Raw genomic sequence first — 23,458 nt, forward strand, 5'->3', positions numbered from 1 at the left:
ATATGGAACCATCATGAAGGGATCAAAGTCATAAAGAAGAGACTACTAAATAAGAAGGTTTTTATTGTTCTTGATGATGTTGACAAAGATGAACAACTAAAGGCATTAGCTGGGAGCCCTGACTGGTTTGGTCTAGGGAGTATGATCATTATCACAAGTAAAGATAAGCACTTGCTAAAAAGGCATCACCTGGGTACCATATATAAGGTTAATGGATTAGATAATGATGAAGCTTTGGAGCTCTTTAGTTGGATTGTGTTTAACCAAACCTATTCTAAAAAAGATTTTGAGGATTTGTCCAATAGTTTTGTGAAGTATGCTAGAGGGCTTCCTATAGCTCTTAAAGTTTTGGGTTCCTCCTTGATTGATAGACCAAGAATGGTATGGGAAGATTATCTACATCAATTAGAAGAAATCCCTGAAGGAGAAATTCTTGATAAACTTGAAATAAGTTATAGGGGATTGAATGAAATAGAGCAAAATCTATTTTTGGATATTGCGTGTTTCTTCAAAGGGGAGGATAAAAATAGAGTGGCACATATAGAAGGTTTTGGTTGCAAGAAGAATATAGAAACTCTCAAGGACAAATCTCTCATTGCCATTTTAGGGGGAAAATTACAGATGCATGATTTAATACAAGAGATGGGTTGGAGAATTGTTAGTCGTGAATCATCACAAGAGCCTGGAAGACGTAGTAGGTTATGGTTTTGTAAGGATGTGTTTCATGTGCTAAAGGAAAATACTGTAAGTGGCTCTGTATATAGACATAAACTTAGAGAAGTGTGTATTTGTGTAATTTTAGCAATTTTTTTGCTATATCTTTCCCAACAATAATTTCATTGTTCTTGATTACCAGGGAACAGAAGTTGTAGAAGGCATAGTTCTTGATTTCCAAGGAATAGAAGTTAAAGAAGACATGGTGCTAAACTTGCCTCCACGTAAAGAAAACTTGGATGACAAAGCCTTCTCAAATATGAAAAGTCTAAGGTTGCTTAAAATTTCTAATGTGCACCTTCCAACGGGCCTCTGTTTTCTTTCTAATAAGTTAAGAATGATGGAATGGCATGATTATCCTTTGAAATTCATGCCAAGCAGTTTTCAACCGGACAATCTTGTTGAACTCATCATGCCTCGCAGCCACATTAAGCAATTACCAGAGGGACTCACTGTAAGTTTTACCTTAATGTATGCTAGTGTTTCTTTTTTTATTTTTTTAAAATGCAGATTAAGTTCTTGACTACTTAATTTCCCATATCTATTTATTATCGCAGAACTTGACCAAGTTAAGACTCCTGGATCTTAGGGACTCTAAAGTCTTAGTCAAGACTCCTAACTTCATCGGATGCCCAAATCTGGAGAGGCTGATTTTTCAAGGATGTACAGGTTTGTATGAGCTTCACCCATCTGTTGGAGCTCTCAATAAGCTTACTTTGTTAAATCTTAAAGATTGTAGAAGTCTTACTGGCCTCCCTTGCGAAATGAACTTGAAATCTCTTGAAATTTTTATTCTATCTGGCTGTTCAAGTCTCAAGAAGGTTTCAGAGATTGGAATAAATATGACAAGCTTGTTAGAGCTGTATTTAGATGGGACTGCTGTGGAAGAATTGCCATCATCACTCGAGCATTTGACTGGCTTGACGGTCTTGAGTCTTCAAGGTTGCAAAAACCTTTCGAGTTTCCCAAGTGTCAATTTGCCGTCTCTAAAAACTCTCAATCTATCGGGATTTAAGGTTCAACCACAACCCCCTAAAACCTGGCTTTCGCACGGATTCTCCCTCGTCCGTGCTGTAGATGCTTTTTTCAAAGGTTTCTTCCCTATCCGAGAGGCTCGCAACCTGTTGTTGCCTTGGTTAAGATTTATTGTATCTCTCAATCTATCTGACCGCAATTTATGGGACGGTGGACTCCCCGATGATCTTAGTTGCTTATCCTCGTTGCAGGAACTGAATTTGAGCAAAAACAATTTTACACACCTGCCTAATAGTATTTCTCAGCTTTCTAAGCTTTACTCTCTTGTGATGAATGATTGTAGCAGGCTCCAATCATTGCCAGACCTTCCGTTAAGTGTAGGATTTGTAATAGCACTAGGATGTCCTTTACTGGAGAAGCATTCAAATCAACGTGTTGCATGGACATCGGATGAAACAATATTCACAATGGTTCATTGTGAGAGCAAGAATATTGGCCCATTTGCACTCATCGACTTTCCGAGCGTAACAGACGATGACCACGATCCAATCTTTGAAAGATATTTTATGGTCTCTCTCTCACACAACACAATATCACAAACATGCGCGTTAAACATCTTTTTTATGCTTATGCATTTTAATTTTTACAGGGTATAATTAATCAAAACATGTACTTCATCGAGTCGTTGCATTCAACTGAAACTCCAGAGTGGTTCAGCCATCAGAGCCCTGGGTCATCTTTAACAATCCCGCTTCCTTCTAATCTGCGTGGTGATGGAAATTGGATTGGGATTGCTTTGTTTACTAGTGTTGTAATCCTTCAAAATTTGAACAATGTTTCTTCTGGGCAGGATGATGAACTTTCTATTGACTTTATTTGTAGATCAGACATAATTGAAGGTCCATGCATACCTTGTCCCTTATTCTTTAGCTTCTCCGAAAATCTAGCTGAACCCTTTCGCCATGCTAGTTCATTTGGATTGAAGATAGTTATTCCAGCCGGGAAACTTAGAGACCATTTAGTGGATTGCAATTGCATTAGAGCTTTTATTAGGACCAAGTGCACTTATATCGAGATCGAAACGTGTGGTGCGCGTGTACTGTACAAGCAAGATCTGGTAAAGTTTCTATATGAAGCTAGTGGCGAGATGAAGCAAAGATCCCAATTCCAGATGGATAAGGTGGAATCTAGTCAGTCCAATGACCGACTTAAAGGAAAGCTATTGTCATTGCTTTTAAGAGTGTATCAGGTCTCCCCTATTCACTGAACATTATATTTCTATGTATATATATATTTGTCTCACTCATTTGAACAATTTTTTAATTCATTTTATTTTACAGGGAGACTTGGCTCGAAACCATAAATATGATTATGTCTTTCCTCATACGAAAGTCCCAAACTGGTTCAGTAATCGAAATTTTTGTTCCGACATAAGAATTAAATTGCCCACCAATTTGCAGAACGATGGGAGATGGATGGGAATTGCTGTGTGTGCTTATTATACTGTCCACAAGCAACCAGCAATATCTGGTGACAATAAGGATTTAGCAAGTTTTCTCAACTTTTATGGTCCTTTAGTTAGTGATCGAGTTTGCCTTGCTCGTCACAGGGTCTTTCAGGAATCTAAAGACATTTTTGTTGAGTCACCCCATCGAATTTTGGTATTTTATATACCACAGGTGTTACTTCGGCTGGAAGAGTGTCGACATATCGGGGCTTCATTTGAACACGATAAACCAGATGTGCAGGTTGAAGAGTGTGGACTCCGCCTTGTATACGAGCAAGATGTTGAAAATTTTGTGCAAACATTAGCCCAGTGCATATTAGATAGTCCAGATGCCTATCATGAATGTTTTTATCAAAATTTGTTACATCAAGTTGAGGAAAGGGAGGCAAGCAAAGATTTTGGTTTCTCTTCCTCACTGCAAAGGTATTTTTAACTGGAAACTGTTTTTTGTTAACCTGAATTAGACATTTATCAAGTTTTTATGTTAGCATGTTGAGTTTCTAAGATATGTTCTTTGATATCTGCAGGATGCCTCAACCCATGCCTATCCTTCAACCAAGTATTGAAAATATAGTACAGGGTTGTACCTCTTCGAAAACAAGTCCGAGCTCTTTTACTGGTTTTTTCACGACAGCTAGGAAAGAGCAATATGCAAGTATTATGTCAAGTGAATCTTTGATCAAAGCATGTTTAGAGGTTCTCTCTCTTTCTCTCTCACTCTCTCAAGAAAGTTAACCTTAGTATCATAGCATACATACAGAGGATAAACAAGACACAATTTAGTTTTTTCTGCTCACAACTAAAATATTATAGTCGTTGCTAATGGTAAAATACATAATAAGCTTATAATTCATAGATACATTAAAGACATCGATATGGATAATCTAGTTAAGGTTAATTGTCACCCCCACGTGCAGTATATTTCTAGAGCCAATTTTTTATGTCAACATATTTATAGGATATTAGTACAAGTTGTATTATTCTCTCTCTGAAACTCTGTTCTTTCAGAATATATTTTTAGCTAAACGGGGGTTTTAAACTAACAATTAAGTATTTTATAAATAATAAAGACTTTACAACTGTTCACTCATTGAATCAAATTAGTCACAAATATTATTTTCAATATTTTTCACAATTATTGATATGCTAAGTTGTGATTAAAATAACATCCCTTTCTCATAGGTATAACATTACTGATCATAACATACCATCTCATTAGTCGTGAAAATGATTTTAAGAACTTTTGTGTTTTTAGGCTTTTTGTTAAAAATTACAGATATATACATTAGCAGATTTTAGTTAGTTCAAACTCAACTAGCTAGTAATATTTCTTGTTGTTAAATAAGGGAAATAAGTTCAAATTTAGCCTATATCAAAAGGGAACTCATTGATGTATGGACAAAGAATAATAACTATTTACAGAGTTCAAATACTTTTGTATCTAAAAAAACAAAATTTTATTCGCGCCTGATATTCATTCAACCATGTTTAATTTCCAGAAAAACTTCGATGAGGGTGAAATCTTCAATTGCTGTTTTGTTGAGCGTGAAATCCCACTGTGGTTTTGTTACGAAGATGTGCGGTCAATTGAAATCCCGCTATCTCCAGAATTTGTTAATGATCCTGATTGGATGGGATTTGCACTATGTGGTCTTTTCTCATTTAATATGCATCCAACTGCTGTTCGTCGGAGTCTGAGTTCAAGAAAAATTGGAATGCTCCCATTCAGCTGTCTTATGCGGACCAGCACTTGTTATTCGCGTTTAGTATGCTGTGGAATATTGACTACGAACAACGAATTAGTTACGTTAAATCAACGTGCATTCATTTGGGTAATGTTCATCCCACGTACAACGCATGCACATTTATGGAGTCAAAGCGCTTCGGCTGTATTCCAGCTTCGAAGCAGAAGTCCAGATTTGTTTGCACGGAGTTTTGGGTTCAGTCTTGTATACCGGCATAACATGGAAGAGTTAACACAAATACTGGTGCAATGCTCTACCCCATTTGATAGCTTTCTTGGCTCCTGCGATCCCCAAGCAATCTGCAATATATGGGATAATTATTCTGCGCACTTCATTGGAACTAAGAACTATTATGAGTACCTGCGCCCCCAAAAGTTATTCATTTCTCAGGAGGAGACTAGTGTAACTGCCCAACATTCTTTCGAGGACTCATTCCCTCACAATCGTTTCCGGGTAAGAATTCTTACCTATTTGTGCAAATTTAATTAATTTCTATGATATATATATATATATAGTCCTCTGTGTTGGAAGTTGGTGGACCTTCATAGAGTCTCACTTCCAAACACTAAAGTCAAGGATCCTGGATTTTAAATTTCTATTAAGCAGTATATAACTATATATTAATTTATCAAATTTGAAGCTTTTTATTTTTGTAAAAAAATCATGCATGGCCTCCCTCCAAAATTGGAAATGATCTCTTAAACCAAAAAACTCAAAAATTAAAGTGATCAACTAAGAAATTAGTAACATTCTAAAACAAAACAACAACAAAATCCATTTTTACTAACCCCAAAAAAAAATCTTTTATATATATATATCCACTAAGAAAAAATTAAATAACTTCACTACAAGGAAAAAAAGAAGAAGAAGCTATTTTGCAACAAAAACTATTTTAATAAAGAGACATTATAGTGGCAATAAACATACATATGTGGGTAAATTACTTTTTGTTGCAAATAGAGATTTAAAAATACTAATATATTGCAACAAACTTTTATTAATTGCAATAACTTGCAATAATTTGTTGCATTAGAATAACTCTCTCCCGCATTTTATTTTCCCCAAATTCTCAATTACCCACTACCGTATTCCCCTTTTCCTTCTATCTCACAAACTCAAAAGATTCAAAATTTGAGTTCGCACACTATGGGTTTCTAATGGTGGATTGGATTTTGAGGATAAAGCTAGGTTTGGCTACTCCATAGTCCAGGTATTATCACAATCCACCTCTGCTTCTTTCTCTTTTTTATTCTCTTTCTTTTCCAATTAAAAACCTTAATCCCAAACTTATCACAATGAGCACAAAGCTTAAAATTGTATCTAGTTACAAATTCGGGATTACCAAATAAAGCACTTAATTAGGCAAGCCTAGTATATAACCTCACCAATAAAGTATTCTACTTTCAAACCTTCTCAACAAATTAATTCACAAGGCATAGACTCCAATTTATAAAATTAACCCATTCAATATCATCTCCAACATTATAACTAGCTTCCATAAGATTTAACAATATCATCAAGAGACCCATGACACAAAAATCATAATTTCTTTAACTAGCTCCAAATCTATATATATTTAAAAGTTGAAGTATAGCATTTAGTGTTGCTATGCTCCCATTGAGCCATATCAGCGGCCACATCATCAACATATTTCTCCTTTCTCTCCACTACTTCCAACCATAACTTCCCTCTACTTTTTTCATCTCTCCACTACTCTCAACCTTAATGTTACTCTTTATCTTCCTCTTATTTTGACTATTCATATTCTCATTCTATTACTATAAATATAACATTTTCTCTCCCATTCTATAAATATTTTCTCATATGAAAAAGGTTATTACTCTCTCTCTCACTCTCTCTCTCTCTCTCTCATGTATTATTTTTGTGTGAATTTTTTGTTTTTGATATCTCTACTTTAGATTGATGTATTTGTGACTTTTTTAGAATTTTATTTTGGGTTGAAATTTGGATTTGTGTTATTAGGATATCTTCTGTTTTTTTCTTTTCTATGGTTGTTAAATGTTATTCTATTGCATATATATATATATATATATATATAGTGTACAAGAATATAATGTTAATTATTCTATTATATATCATGGCTTGGATAACTTGGTATTTGACTTATAACTATTTTTTTTTTTGAATTTCAATACTTCTTTTTCTCATTTTATTTTCTATTTTTCTCTTGAAAAATGTGATTACTCTCTCTCTCTCTCTCTCTCTCTCTCTCTCTCTCTCTATATATATATATATATATAATTTATTCTTTTTTTATGAAACATTGTATTTAATTTGTGTTGTTAAGTTATTATCTTTTTGTTTTTTTTTCCTTTTCTATGATTGTTAAATGTTATTCTATTACATATAAAAATAGTTTACAAGAATATAATGTTATTCTATTATATATCATGGCTTGGATAATTTGGTGTTTGACTTATGACTATGATTTTTTATTTTGAATTTTCTCATATTATTTTCTATTTCTCTCTCGAAAAAGGTGATCTCTCTCTCTCTCTCTCTCTCTCTCTCTCTCTCTCTCTCTCTCTAAGTTTTTAGTTACAAGTCTTCTCTCTCCATCTTTTAGCTTTTGTTTGATTTTTTTTTTTAATTTTTTGACATAATACTTAGTTATTTTGGAAGTGAGATTTTGAATTTATATCAAAATTAAATATTGGCTATGTATTTGAATGTATCTATCAACTATTAAATTAAACCGCACAAGATGAATATGTATAGACAATATTTTAATTTTAACTTTTCATTGATTTATTATTTAGTTATAACATCAAAATAAAAATAAATGAATTTGTAAAGGTAAAACAGCCTAAGATGAATTTTTTAAAGCCAATATACTTATATATTTAATATTGTCAAAAAATTAAAAGTAAAAAATATATAATAAAAAGAATGATGATGTGGCCAATGATGTGACAGATGAGTAGACTCAACAGAATTGTAGTAACAAAAATGCGATATGAAGATCCAATTAGAGGCAATTAAATCTTAATAAATAAAAGTGTACGTAGTCAAAAAAATAATTTTAATCATGTTCTCTTTATGTTTGTATACAGATAATTATTTTCATTTTGACAATTGAAGTATTCAATTTTAGAAATAAAGTCTACATTTTTCGTACATATTATTTTAAATATTAAATTTATAATATAGTATAATCTTTTAGAAATGTCTAAGAAATATGCAGTTCTAATCTCATGTATTTATATTAGTAAACAAAACTCAATCAATAATTCGAAATTACTCCTACACTAAAAAAAATTAAAAATATAATAATTTTTTTAAGAGAATGAAAATTTTGATATTTGAAACTCAAACAATTTAGCTACATAGGAAAAACAAATTAGAAAAATATAACGCACGATAAAATAATTTATCAAATATGGACCGCCTATGAAATGAATAATATCAATCAAATAAATCCAAATAATAAAATGATGGTATAGATAGATAGATGAAAAATAATTTTAGAAATTGTTTAAATTTTTGGGAGAATAAATTATTTTCTACAAAATTTATAGAAAAGTTATATAATATACCATAATTAAAATAAAATTATCTATTCCCACGCAATGTGTGGATCTACGACTAGTAATTAATAAAAATTATATTCACCATCTACCAAATGTTATAAAACAAAACCCCTAAATTATTACCATAACAAGCCTTAGATAGCCACCATTGTAAAAATCATATACACACTCATCAAATACATCCACCAAGACCAAAACCCATACATATAAAGTATAAACACATGAATATCACTTCCAAAACTTATAAATCATAGAAATATCATTATCAAAACTTAGATAAAGAGAACCTCTAGCAAAAGCATAATACCCATAAAAAAAAGATAAAAAATCTTTACTTCAAATAAAAGGGATGAAGATGCTTAGAGTTTTCTAAAGATTTTCCTGTGATCTTGTCGAAAAAATGATGGTGGGTATGTTGGATTGAAGTGGCATTGGTGGGAGAGTGTGAGAGAGTGAAGAGAGGAGTTTGTTGTGTTGGAAAAAATGAAAAGAAAGAAAATATAGCAAATGAGTGAGCCATTGAGTGTAAGATGAGTGGTGGGGTAGGTGGGGCACGTGGAATCCAAATAAAAATTTGACCATCCCCCCACCCCCCTCTTTTTTATTTAATTTAATGCTCGTTACAATAATGTAGTTCGACATTTAAATTTCAAAAAATTAGTTAATTTTTTAAATTATGTCAATGACTAGTATGGACTATAAATCAATAGCCTCATAATTTTCTTATAAAGTGGGTATACTTACACTATTTCTTTCAGTTTCTTTTGCAATTTTGGAGTTGTAGACCCGTACAATCTATATATATAATAATAGCTAAAGTAGAGAGAAAATCCAATTAAATTTTAAATTGGAATTAAATTAGAGTCTAATTTTGCGCTTCATGTCTCATCTAATCTAAACTTTACAATTTTGTGTCAAGTGAGTTAATTAGTGTAAAAATTGAATTTCAATTAGAGTTTAATTTTATGCTACGTGTTTCATTTAATTTAAATTTTAAAATTTTTGTGCCAAATTAGTTAATTTAGTGTAGAAAACAAGGTGTCTAATATAATAAACCATAAAAAACATAACCATATAACTAAAAAAAATCAAATTTATAAGTTTATATATATATATATATATATTAACAGTTAAAGCAGAGAAAAAATCTAATTAAATTCTAAATTGAAGTCTACTTTTGCACAACATGTCTCATCTAATTTTTAAATTTTTGTGTCAAGTAAGTTATTAGGTGCAAAAATCAAAAGATCTAAATTCAATTAGATTTTAAATTGACTTTTAATTGGAGTTCAGTTTTGTGTCATGTGTCCTATCTAATCTGTTACTTTTTGTAGCAAGTGAATTATTGGGGGGAAAAATCAAAGAGTCTAGATCCAATTAGATTTCAAATAATATATATATGTGTATGTAATTGTGATTTAAAAATATATATATATATATATATACCCGTGCATATGCACGAGGTTATACACTAGTTTCAATAATGAATAATGTTTTTTGCAACTAAATGGAATATAATTTTCTAATAATTCTTTGATTTAGTATATTAAAGGGGAAATTGATACAAAATTTAGTAAAAACTAATATCAAACATGCTTTTTGGGATATAAAAAAACACTAAGTTCCATTTTAATGGATCATATATGATTAAGTTGAAATATTAAAAAACACTTATTTTGTATCTTTTATTTCGTTAATGCTTGATAAATGATAGTTTTATTTTTCATTTATTAATTTAGCTTGGAATTTTAGTGTATTTTTTATTCTTAAATGGTCAAAAAAATTATTCATGTTTTGCCCACACATATAAAATCTCGGTTTCGTCCTTATTCACATAACACTAAATGGAAGAAACTCACATTCTCAAGAACAGGAAGAAAACTTTTAACTTTTAACTTTTTTTTTTTTTCACTCTTGGTTCGGAATGAAGTAATGCATGGGACATATATAGTTATATACTACACCATGCAAACTTTATCCCAATTACATTTATTATATAAACTCCCCACGTATATAAGTATTAGGATCCTCTTCATTTTACGATCAATTTTTTGTTATAATTAAATATTACAAATATAAAGGTATAACCAATACTACATTTAGGATTTTGCATGATATAACATTTTGTACACTATTGTATTGTATTCAAGAAATAAAATTTCAATTTGAAAATCAACTCTTTGTTCCCATTTATAAACTCTTCACGTAACATAAACAAACTTGTCATATGAATTCACTATAATATTGTCAAATATTAAAAAGCTTAATTAAACAATTTAACTTCTAATAGTCTTCTCTCTCTCTCCCTCTAATTGGACACTGTATTTCTGTTTTGTATATACATTGTAGTACTTTCATCCGTCCACATTATATAATTCTTGTTTCCCAACAAGAAGAACTCCAAGTTGGTTTAATCATCATTGTCGTCTTGGGCACTCGGTGACAATTGAGATATCCCCAAATTTGTATGAAGACAACAATTGGTTGGGGCTCGCTCTATATGCTTCTATTTTAATCCCATGGGGTCAACAAAATGCAGTTTCAGCAAATTCATCCCACTTTCTATATTGTCAATTCCAAACGAGTAAAGCTAGTTTAGACAATCAAATCCTCGTTTGCCGCACCACTAATGAAGAGGACGACTGGTTACGTCAATTCTCTGGACTCATCTGGATATCCTACATACCTGGTGAGGCCTTGAAGGATATGCTGCATCAATGTGGCCACATTAAGGCTTCGTTTGTTAGTGATTGGCCAAGCGTGATGGTGCAAAAATGTGGGCTTCGTCTTTTGTACCAGCATGATCTGTCACAGTTTGAGCAACAATTAAAACATTGCAATGCTTCCATTTCTGCACATCGGGATTTCAAATGTGAACTTAGCCGTAGTGGCGAGATAGAAATGAGATTACTTCCGCATATTCCTAACGAAGTTGTATCTCCACTCAATAAATATGACCAGCTGGTAAGAAATTATGAGTAGTTTCTTTGTTTCAAATACACCATTAACTTCCCCCTCTACGTCCTATAATTTTATTTATTTTGCAGGGTGGGCGCTCTGAATATTCATTTTGTTTCCCCCCATTGGAAATTTTACATCTTTTCAACTATCATAGTAATGAGCCATCAGTGAAAATTGATATATCCAATGTTTTTTTCAATGACAACAAATGGATGGGACTTGTTTTATGTGCTTATTTTTCAAGCGATAAGCATCAAACTGCAATTATTGAAAATCCTTCATCGATCTCTCACCACCTTATTTGTATTTTGGGAACGGACCTAGCCGATGCAGAGCTAGGAATCCATGTCCACCGCACCAGTAAAAAAGATTTTACGTGGCTAGATATTGAGGGTGGATTTCTCTGGCTGTGCTATATTCCGTGTTGGATGTTTCTAGATAGGTTCAATCAATGCAGTTGCATCAAGGCTTCAATTATGAGCGATTGGCCAGGTATAATTGTGCAAAAATGTGGGCTTAGTTTCTACCATATGGGTGACATTTGGTTTGAGAAAATAATAATTCGATGGAATACGGAAAGGCAACATAGAGTTCAAGATTTGAACGATCAATTAACAGCTCATTATAAAGTGAAAATTAGTAGAGCCAAGAATCAGCTCTCCCAAAGCCACTTGCCGGTAATTAATAAATTATGACTTTGCTTTACCTAGCTCAAACATAATATTTCCTCAGATTACCTCTCTTTAACTTCTCACTCTCACTTATTAAACACAATATTTCTGTTTTACAGGGCTTTGATGGATCCTGTGACTATAATTCTTGTTGCCCTCCAATTGAAATTCCGCATTGGTTCCTCATTCAAAGTGATGAGTCCCACGTGACATTCAGACTAACTCGAAAATTTCTTAATAGAAGTGCTTGGCTGGGATTTGCTCTATGTGCAGTTTTTTTAGTTACAAAGGATGTGGCTATTCTCATTGACATTATGGATTCAATATCTTCTTACAAACTTATTTGTCACTTGGAATCAAGTAATGGGCCTAATGATCTGAGTGTGAAACCTCTTCATATCTATTGGCCAACTAAAGAAGATCTCATGATTTCACTGCTAGGTGGACTCACTTGGCTGACCTATATACCACGTGGGTCGTTTCCTGATTGGCTATATGATTGTGACTTCATTAAGGTTTCATTTGAGACAAATTGCTCTTACTTGAAGGTGCAGAATTGTGGCGTTCGTATATTGTACCAGGATTTGGTGGAAGAGTTCAAGAACTGCGTGAAGAACTGCATGAAGTACGAGCCTGAGAGTATAAATAAAAAAATGAGGTCTTGGATTCAGAATGAAATCCGCAAAACTGACGCACTGGTAATTAATAACTATGTTGCTTTTCTGTCTCAAATTAACATGATATTCCATCTACCGCTATTTAATTTTTCTCACTCTCACCCATAAAACACAATATTTCTGTTTCACAGGGCTTTGATCGATGCATTTTATATAATCCCCGTTTGCCTCCATGTGAAATTGTGGAGTGGTTCCCTAAACTGAGCGATGAGTTCTGGGTGACAATCGATCTACCTCCAAATTTGTACAATGATAGTACTTGGATGGGTTTGGTTCTATGTGCTTATTTTGATATAGATGTGAATCCAACTGCCTACTTTGACATTTTTAATCCAGATACTAGCCTTTTTTGTCATTTGGAAACCAATGTTGGTGTGAGACCTCTTCATGCTTATCGCCTGACTAGAGAAAATCTCGTGATGCTACCGCAAGGTGGATGCATTTTGCTATCCTATAGAGGGCGAAATTGTCTGAATCAAGTCAACTGCATTAAGGCTTCATTTACAACTGACTGCCCTGGTTTGAAGGTGAAGAAATGTGGCTTTCGTCTCTTGTACCATTATGAGTTGGAAGAGTTTGAGCAAACAATAAGTCACAGGGATAAGCAAAAGCATGATGGTGAAGGAACATCTGGTAGAACCTCCAGCTCTAGGAAGGAGTCTAATTTTGGAAGTCCGAGGAGACCCATTGATCCAAAAGACAAGGGCAAGCGAGTTCTGGAAGAATAATCTCTCTTATGGGGCTCTTTCTTCCTTCTGAACTTATTGGTAAGTTAAAGTCATCCTCCCTCTAATTTTCAATTTTAACCTTACACCAAAGACTGATCATCTTGACCACGCAGAAAGATAAGATGGAAAACATTCTTTGAGACAATGGGTGGTTGTTTCTCTAAAGAGAAAGTCCATGGACCAAAAAAAAAAAAAAACCGTAAAAGCTTACTAACTCAAAACATTCTTTGAGACAATGGGTGGTTGTTTTTTCTACTTATTTCCGTTTGATTATGTAATTATGTGAAGATATAATGTTACCATGTTTTAAGTTGGACTTACCTCAACCTTATCTTCTTCTTCTTCCTTTTTTCCTTTTTTTTTTTTTTTTTTTTTTTTAATTTATATTTCAAACCCTATTGTTTAGGATTAATTTAAACTAATCCTACACATTTTCAAAAATTTCAATTTAAACTATGCTTGTTCAAAAGGGCTAAATAACCCTTCCATTATTTCGTAACATCATCGATGAAAAGGACGTTTTGATAAATAAGTCAGTGAAATGGTGTCATTTCCTATCAGCAGGGTTAGTAGGAAAATAATGGATGAGCTTATTTAAAACCTTTTAAAAATGATTTTTAATTTTGTCTACTTGTACAGGGTTGAGCTAATTAGTGTGGAAGGGACTGCCCTAAGGCTAATCTAAATGATCCATCTAACCCGAAGCATGGAGGATTGTTTTGAATGAATGAGTCAGTTGAAATTGGGTATGAAGGTTCAAAAACAATATCTAGATGGTTGGGCAGGTGGCAAGTTTAATAGAGTTTCTAGGTTCATGATTATGTAAATTTGTCAATAGATGTGTAATATTGGTAGTGTATTTATGTTTTCAGTTGTTGATGAAAATTTGTGTAAGTTTTTGACTTTTTGATTAGATTTATAAATTTTTTTATTTTATTTTATTTTATTATTATTATTTTTTTGTTAAGAGTAAATTTGCTGAGAAGTGAAGGTGTACTTTCTAGAAGCATTGATATTAAATAGACCTGTTAATATCATAAAAAGCATCAATCTTTATGTTGTTATGCCAATTATTTATTTATTTTTATAATCCTTCTGCTCAATTTGAATTTCTATTATATAACATTTGGGTTTTATTTTTGTTCAATCAATTTCAAATTGTGATTTAAGAATGGCAAAGAGGAAATTTTATATAAGTTGATATTGAGCGTTTCCCATTGCAATCAGGAGTACTTGTCCACTCTGTCTTGGTTAGTGATCAATCTGGTCTAGTGCTTGGGCAATTTCCTTTACATTCAACTTTCTTACGAAATGGAGTTCCTCATGTAAGGAAAATTTTCCCTTAGCACAAAACGAGTGCATTGTCAGTTTGCACTTTTTAACAGCTGACACTGTCACTCCTATGTTTGATTTTCTTTTCCAGACTTTTTTCATCTACCCTGCATAGAATCCTAGAGGGAGAGATGGCTACAAATAATTGAACCGACCATTTTGGATTTTATTTTGGCTCAAGTATCATCTTCATTTGGTGCTGAGAATTCAAGTTTAAGCATGGCAAGAAGAGTTTAAACCATCTGTTTTATTAACAAATTCTTTGGGCCCCAAGTAGATTAGATTTATGGGCAAAAGAAGGAAGAGGAAATGAAAATTATTTATGGGTTGGACAATAGACAGCAGAGACAATTTTTAACTGGCATAAATATGTATGCTTGTGCTCGTGTAAAAGAACACAAGGATTACTATTTATATCCCATTTTTGCAGAGTTTTCTGTTATACTTCCGCATTGCAAACCAGAAATAAATTTTTTAATCTAAGTTATTTCTAAATTCTAATACCATTGATTCAAAAACTCATGCAACAGTAAAAGGCTTTTATCAAAAGCCTAAGGGTTTGTACAATCTTTTTATCAAGGGGGGTCCTAAAAATAGAATATGAACACATTCTCTCCCAAATCTCAGGCCTGTACAAAGACACAGTAGGCTTCCATCTATTTATCATGCAAATCTTGAATGCCCCCCAGTTAAAAGATTTGTTTGTGAATAGCTTTGCTACTAATAATTTAAGTTTCCTCCAACTCTCAACTCATCCTCGATTAACCTTTAGATAGCTATTTCAAATCCTCAAGAGAGAGTGGGTCTATTAGACCTCACCTGAGGAGATGTTAGGTTTTCAACTGAGTATATGATTACTAAATATTCTAGAAAAATGTAAACAAAGAAAAATGCCAAAAAGGACATGAAAAATGTCTCAGTATATATATATATATATATATATATATTTTCAGGAAAATTTTTTTGCTATATCAAAAATGTATTGTTTGGACTTTGGATTAGATAATTTTTAAAAGAAAAAAAATGCAAAACTGACTCTCTAAGTTTCTTTAGATTTTATTTCAGTCCTATAACTTTGCTTTTGTTCATTTCAATCCTTTAATTTTCAAGTTTATTCAATTAAGACTTTTTCATCAATTTTGTTATATGTTGTGGTTAATTTTTCAAAATTTTTAAATTTTTCTTCAAATTTTTTAAATTAAAAAAATTCAATTAATGATTGAAAAATATTTTCCACATTGTTCTTTCAAAAAATTTTAACAAAAGTTATCGAAAAGACCTTAATTGAATAAATTTAAAATTTAAAGGACTGAAATGAATGAAAGCAAAATTAGAGGACTGAAATGAAATCTGAAGAAAATTAAAGGGTTAGTTTTGCATTTTAGCCTTTTTTTTTTTATAAAAAAAAAAAAAAAAAAAAAAAAAAATCCAGGGATTTTGAAGAATGACTATTAGTATAAATCACTTTATATAAATTTAACAACACATTTTATCAAAAAAAAAAAAAAAAACATGTATATGATGAAGTGAATTTTGGAGATTTACTCAAATAAAAAAAATATTACACTCATGTGCAAAGGACTAGCAATTAGCTAGCCCATATTCTAACTAGACAAACTCAAAGCATTGTCAACGATGTAATTTGGATTGAAGAGACTCCTTGTTGTATTCAGCAAGCTCTTATCCAAGATGTATTTAGATCTTGATTTTGTTTTAATAATATTTCAGTTTGCTTATTAAAAAAAATTATAATTAGCTAATTCATTGCTACGTTTTAATGAAGCTCAAATATTTCCATAAATTTTTATCAATTAAAATAATTGACATTTAATTCTCTATTCAAATTATTTAATCTAAATTTAAAATCTAAAATTTTCTAATATATTTAATCCAACCACATGAATTGAATATTATATTACACAAGTTTGGTCTAGAATGACAGACCAAAAATCTTTTAATTCAACAACATTGTCTGATCTCTTTAAGAAAACCAAGGCTCGAATTTCTTTGTCCAAATTATTGTAACAATTATTAAAAATTAAAAATTAAAAAGGAAAGAGGGGCTAGATCCTAGAGGACATGACCGGTTAAAATAACACTAAACACACCTGGCCCACTTCCTGCAGGAATGGGCTGCATCATACGCTTCTGTAAAGGCCCAACTAAAACTGCAGTTAGAGAATCTCTGGTAATATCTGTAGCAACTATTCATCGAAGGGAGGACTAAAGGGAAAATTAATTTTCTTTCTTTTCTTTATTTTTCAATAGCAAAGGAAGGTAATGAACAGAGGCATAAAAGAATGATTCAGAAAATGTTTTCTTAATATATATCTGCTATATAATAAACCATAACAGAAATGTGCAATTCAGTACTTTCTATGAAACATAAAACAAAACAATAATGAAAATATTTTGAATGCAGGTTGTTTTGTGCACAAGACTTTTGCTTCCACGCAACATTCATGTACAGATGGTTGATTCTCTGCTTGTGCTTGAGATGTAATACCTTGAACTTGATCCTCAGAAGAGTGTTTTCTATCATTTCTTGTTCAGTACATTGGTGGTCTCGTTACTCTCGTAATGAGAGATACAATGAAGTTAAAAGCTTTACTGTCTTTACGAGTGCTTTTTTTTCGATAAAGATTGTAGCTGAAATATATGATGTTAAAAGCTTACTCAAACAGAAAATTGAGAGAGAGTTTAATCTCTGTATACTGATGAGAGAACAGAGGGATTATATTAAGGACTGAAACTAATCTATAAAACTTTTAGACTAGCCGTTAGAAAATGAAAACAGAAATAACTTACTGATTTACACTTTAATCAAATCACCTAATGACGCGCGGATCACACCTAGAAAACACGTGCATATCTCGTGCTCCGTTAATAAACTCTCTTATAACGTTGTCGTTTAGTAGCTTGCACGACCTGTAGTTTATGCAGGGATTGAGGCAAGCTCATCTTTAGCTTTCCTCTTAACAATTGAAAATGAATTCCTTAGGTGAATGAGTTAATTTTCATTTGTGTTTCTTAAAAATTTTCCATGTCAACTTGTCCTTGTCTTGGCTAGAGGGCGTAGCTATGTGTAAGGTGGCCCCCAAATTTTTGAAATTTATATATATATATATATATATATATAATTATTTTAAATTTTTCAAAAATTAGTCTACAAAAATAAGAGTTCCCCCCTCCACAAATATTTGATTTAGTCCAATGATGCTCTTAAAATAAATAAATGGTCTAATAGTTATAGAAACATAGCATTATTTTGTGCAATTTTATTTTTATTGTAAAGCGTGCTCTTATTTCTATTAAATATTTGTTAAAGTTTGGCACCAAATTTGTTTTAATTTATATTTTTTTCAAGCAGTTATGTGGCAATTAACAAATCATTGACTCATTAAAAAAATAATGTCACTAAAACTACACATGAAATGTTTTTTTAGTTGCCACATAATGGGTTAGAGTAAGATAGCTTCAAATATGTTTGAAGCCTAGCTTATTCCTCTAAGTTTTAAATTATTCATATTTTTGAAAATTTCATTAGTTCAATTGAAAGATTTTTTACTTACTTTAGTATAAAATTAGATACTTTTTTATTTTATTTTATGGAAAATGAAGTTTTTTAAGAATTTCACTATAAAATTGGTAAAAATGAATTTTATTTTATGAAAGATCGCCATCAAACATAATTTTGATTGAAAATACTAAGTTCTTATTTTTTGTTGGGTGTGTGTGTGTGTATATATATATAACTTATCAAATAAAAAGGTGTATATAATAAAAAAGCATGTGTATATGTGCATTGGGGGGTTGTCTTGATAAATATATTAGTGCTACAACTTGGGCCCCTCAACAAAAATTCCTAGCTCCGCCAGCTGATTCCATGTGCATTAAAATTGTAAATGTTTGCATCAATAATTATTCTTCTAAAAATTGTTTTAACATACTGTTAAAGATTCAATGAGCTTGGTATTTCATACTTTGCAATTTTTATAATGGGGAAATTACAGTAAACTCACCTGTAGTTTGGCTCGTTTTCACTTTGCGTATCTGTGGTTTAAAACTTAACACTTTGCCCATTGAGCTTCAATTCGTTTGCTCTCCGTTACTCACCTCACCTTCAGTCGTTAGAAAAACACCTTTTTAATAGAAATCACAACATAAGAATGATCAAGACCATGAACCCTTAAACTCTTTCCTCACGAGCCCTAGAATCACGAAAATCCCCATCTGCATTTGATATAGAAATTGTGTTGCAAGAATAAACTGAGATGAGCAACGGGTTGTTCGAGGGACTCAAATCCAGGTAAGAAATTAGTCACTCTTTGGGTTTTCAAACTATTTTTATTTGGGTTTGTTTGGGTTTTTTAATTTTTGGAGTAAGCGGTCAATGTTACATGTAGTTTTCTATCCAAGCTCATCATTATTGAGAATATTGGTTGAATTTGTTGATATTTATGAAAAATGTGACCACCTGTGGTTTGGATTTGTTGTTGTTTATGGGCATTTTGTCTGTCATGATCATTGTGTCTCACTGTGGACCCTACAAATCTGTTGGGTTTTAATTTTAGAGTTTGCATGTGCTTATTAGTAAAACAGAAACAAAAGCAAAACAGAAACATGTGGTCCCTTTGATATGTGTGTTGCCTCCTAATAGCAGAACAGAAACATACAAGTGTTTATTCTTTACAATTCTTTAATTGTATATATGTAAAATGGTAATTTTTTATTGTAGATGGATGATGAGGAAGTGAAATTCGAGGTACATTATGGGGGTACTTTTTTGCGAAACCCAAGTATTTTGGTGGGAAAGTTGAAATAGTGTATAAGGATCCTGATAGGCTTAATTATTTTGAAATAGAAGGCATATGTAAGGATTTGGGGATTGTTGAACCATATAGGTTTCATTATCTAGCTCTTGGGGACAACTTGGAGCAAGACTTGAGGCTCATACATGATGATGCAGATGTGGTGTCTATGTGTAAGCTTCATGCAAGAGGGCCAAGAGACACTATCATATTGTATGTGGAAGGATAAGACTTTGATAATGATGTATTTGGTGAGTCTTCTCCACCTTATAGTGTTCCACCTGAGCCTAACACTGTTTTACCTGAGCCTAACAATGATCCACCTTAACCAACCACTGATACACCTCAGCCAAATACTAATACACCTCCTACAAACACAAATACACCCCAGCCAAACACTATTCCACCTCAAAATAAAGATGTAAATGAGGAATGGGTTGAACCAGCTCTAGAGGATGATATTGCAAGTATGGATGGTTCTAATGATGAGCAAAGACCTGGCAACCCAGAATTCAGTGAGAAGATTGATATGACAAATGTTAAGTTGGTAAAAAGGATGAAATTTCCAAACTCCAAGGTTTGTAGGAAGGCTTTGTGGGAGTATATCATTCAGAATCACATTGATATCAAGTGGAAGTTAAATGAGAAGAAGAAGATTTCTGTACATTGTAAGAATAATTGTGGATGGAGGTGTTATGCTTCAATGGTTACTGGAGAGTGCACATTTGAGATCAAGACACTTAATCCTGAGTGTACCTGTCCCCTAACATTTCAAATGGTCAAGTTACATCAACATATGTGGCAAACAAGAACTTGGAAGATTTTAGTAAAAATTCTAATTGGGAGGTCTCAAGTGTTAGACACCATGTTATGCAGCAGATTTCTTTTGATTTAAGTCTTAGTCAAGTGTATAGATCAAGTAAGGCAGCTAGGGGTTTGATCACTGGAAATGAAGAGCAGCAGTATGGCCTACTTAGAGATTATGTAGAAATGATAAGAAGGACAAATGTAGGAAGTAAGGTGATATTGCAAACAAAGATGGAAGATGAGAGTGCATAACCCAAGTTCAAAATGATGCACATTAGGTACAATGCTCAAAAACTTAGGTTTCTAGGTGATTGTAGATCATTTGTTGTGCTGGATGGATGCCACTTGAAGGGTAGGTTTGGTAGGCAATTACTGTCTGCCATTGCCAAGGATAGAAATGACAATATATTCCTAGTGGCAATGGCTGTGGTTAAGCAAGAGAATAAGGACAGCTGGATTTGGTTCTTGGAGTAGTTTGTAGATGACATTGGCAGGCTAGATGATCTTAATCTGGTATTCATTAGTCACAAGCAAAAGGTATTATCATAGTGCTCATGTTTATTACTTACCTATGATTTCATATTGATCATACTTCCTACTTGCTTACTTGCTTGTAATACTCAAGGCCTTATACCTGCAATGGAGACTATTCCCAATTGTAAAGCATAGGTATTGTGTAAAGCACATATACAACAACTTCAAGGTTAACTACAAGGGTATGGAGTTGAAGAGTCTTCTGTGGAGGTGTGCTGGCACAACATCACTTAGGGAATTTAAAAGGGGGATGCAATATCTTAAGACTTTGGATGAAAAAGCTTGGAAATATCTTGCAGATATAGATCTTGCACAGTGGACCAGATCTCACTTTTCTCCTAAGGCTTTGACAAATTGTTTAGTAAACAATTTGAGTGAGAGTTTTAACTCCATGATTGTGAAGGCTAGAGATAAGCTAATATTATCAATGCTGGAATGGATTAGGATTAGGTTTATGAGCGGACTTTACATAAAGAGGATTGGCATTGAAAAGTATGGTGGCAAGTTGTGTCCAAACATAGAAGACAGGTTGGAGAAGTTGAAAGTAGAGTCTAAAGGCTTCTGTGCAATGCCATATGGGAGGTTTGTGTATGAAGTTGACAATGAGAGGTAGAGGCATGTGGTGGACTTGGTAAGGAAGACATGCAGTTGTAGAGTCTGGGACTTGACAGGAATCCCCTACATGCATGGAGTTGCAGCCATTTTTGTGAATTGTGAGAAATTAGAGGATTACACCCATCTATACTACTACAAAGATGCTTATGTAGAGGCATACAAGACACCCATACCTCCCATGCTTGGTTAGTCTGAGTGGATTTCAAGTGGCCAAAACTTGCTCCTGTTGCACCTACTATCTATAAGCCACTAGGCAGGCCACCCATAAAAGGGAAGAGGGATGCTAATGAGCCAAGGAACTCTTAAAGAGTGTCTAGAGCAAACAAGCCCATCAAGTGTGGGAGATGTCAAAGGGAAGGGCACAATGCAAGAGGATGCAAGGCCAATGTCAATGGTGAGACACCTTCAGAGAGGAGATAGAGAGTGTAGAAAGATAAATCAGTATGTTTTTTGTTACCAGCAATATACCAAAAACTGCTTTAACATGCTCATATTTGGTCCCTATTATTTTCCTTTCAAAAATGAATGACACATGGTGCTAATTTATAATTACAAGAGGGGTGGAAGGTTAAATAAATGAATTCTTTAAAAATGCGCAATATGGTAGAATCTTAGGCTCCACACTACAAAAAACTGGGGCTATCTCGGTATTTTTAAACCACTAGGATAACCCTAAAAAGTGTTGGTATAGTCCAAATGCCCTATCCCGACGCCTTTTTTTTCCTGATGCTTTGTAGTGTTGTGCAATGAGTGTGACAATAGGTCCGAAAAACCTACTCTAGCGTTTTTAAAACTGCCGGTATAGGTCCCAACAGTTTTGAAACCCTATCCCGACGCTTTTTAAACCACTGTTCTAGGGTATTTCTTCTAAACAAATACAAGATATAGCGATAGTTTAAAAACGCTAATGTAGGACGAGTTTTTTGTAGTGCCAAAACATGAGGTTCTTCCTTTTATATATACAATGATAATGATTTTATTTTTTTGAGCAAACAATGATAATGATTTTAAGTTTATAAAAAAGAATTCATATTAAAAATAAAAAATAAAAAACTCATAACCTTTGGTAAAATTTGCCAAATAGTATGTTTTTAGAAAAAATTTAGGAAAGCATTACATGAAAGAAGTTATATAATTAGTTAGGGAAGTCGAGTTGAGTTTGCCAAACTCGACTTTCAAAAACAGTTTAACTAACTAAATAACTTCAAACATATGCTATTCACCCATTTAAAAAAAAAAAAAAAAAAAATACTATTAAGCAAATTTTGCCCATAATCTTTCATGCTTGGATAAGTCAGATGGGAAACTTTCATTTAGATGATGTAGGAGTTTGATTGAGAGAGACCATGATGAGTTCCTTGGATTTCCATTTTATTTACTTATTTTTTATGTGATTACACGATGATAAGGAAATATGCAGGGAAATGAACGAATAACAACAAAAATTATAACTTGAGTTTGGTCTTGCACATGGACTCTACTATCTGAGGACTAATAAAAACAGATATATTACAACTGTTATAAACGGTGGCATGGAACTTGAAGATGTTTAGCACTATCACTTTCCCAGGCAACACAGCTGTTGAAGTCAAATTCAAGCTCCCACCAGCAAAATCAGATAATAAATGGGGATTCATTAGCAATTTACCAGCCATAAGCTCCACAGAAGTTGTAATGTTAAGCTTGTGGCGTGCAGGCACATATCTTTGCTCAATTGGAGTTTCACCCACAACTTCCCCATGATATGTAACATAAGATGTGGTGTTTTTGTACTTGGAAGCTTCCATAGTTTGGGTTCTCAATTGCAACAACAGTGCCTAATGACAATGT

General features: G+C 32.8%; 1 protein-coding gene across 1 annotated transcript in view; it reads left to right on the plus strand.

Annotated features, from left to right (window-relative positions):
• The window catches only part of LOC115991293, a 47,891-nt gene extending 34,712 nt beyond the window's left edge, over positions 1-13,179 (plus strand). Inside the window, exons 4-10 of the mRNA XM_031115002.1 lie at positions 3,030-3,619; positions 3,724-3,892; positions 4,696-5,394; positions 10,842-11,456; positions 12,244-12,822; positions 12,933-13,019; positions 13,138-13,179. Of these exons, the coding sequence (XP_030970862.1) occupies positions 3,030-3,619; positions 3,724-3,892; positions 4,696-5,394; positions 10,842-11,456; positions 12,244-12,822; positions 12,933-13,019; positions 13,138-13,179 (2,781 nt within the window). The remainder of the gene's footprint in view (positions 1-3,029; positions 3,620-3,723; positions 3,893-4,695; positions 5,395-10,841; positions 11,457-12,243; positions 12,823-12,932; positions 13,020-13,137) is intronic.
• The last annotated feature ends 10,279 nt before the right edge of the window (positions 13,180-23,458 follow it).

This window comes from Quercus lobata, chromosome 5, assembly GCF_001633185.2.
Source record: "Quercus lobata isolate SW786 chromosome 5, ValleyOak3.0 Primary Assembly, whole genome shotgun sequence".
Classification (NCBI taxonomy): domain Eukaryota; kingdom Viridiplantae; phylum Streptophyta; class Magnoliopsida; order Fagales; family Fagaceae; genus Quercus; species Quercus lobata.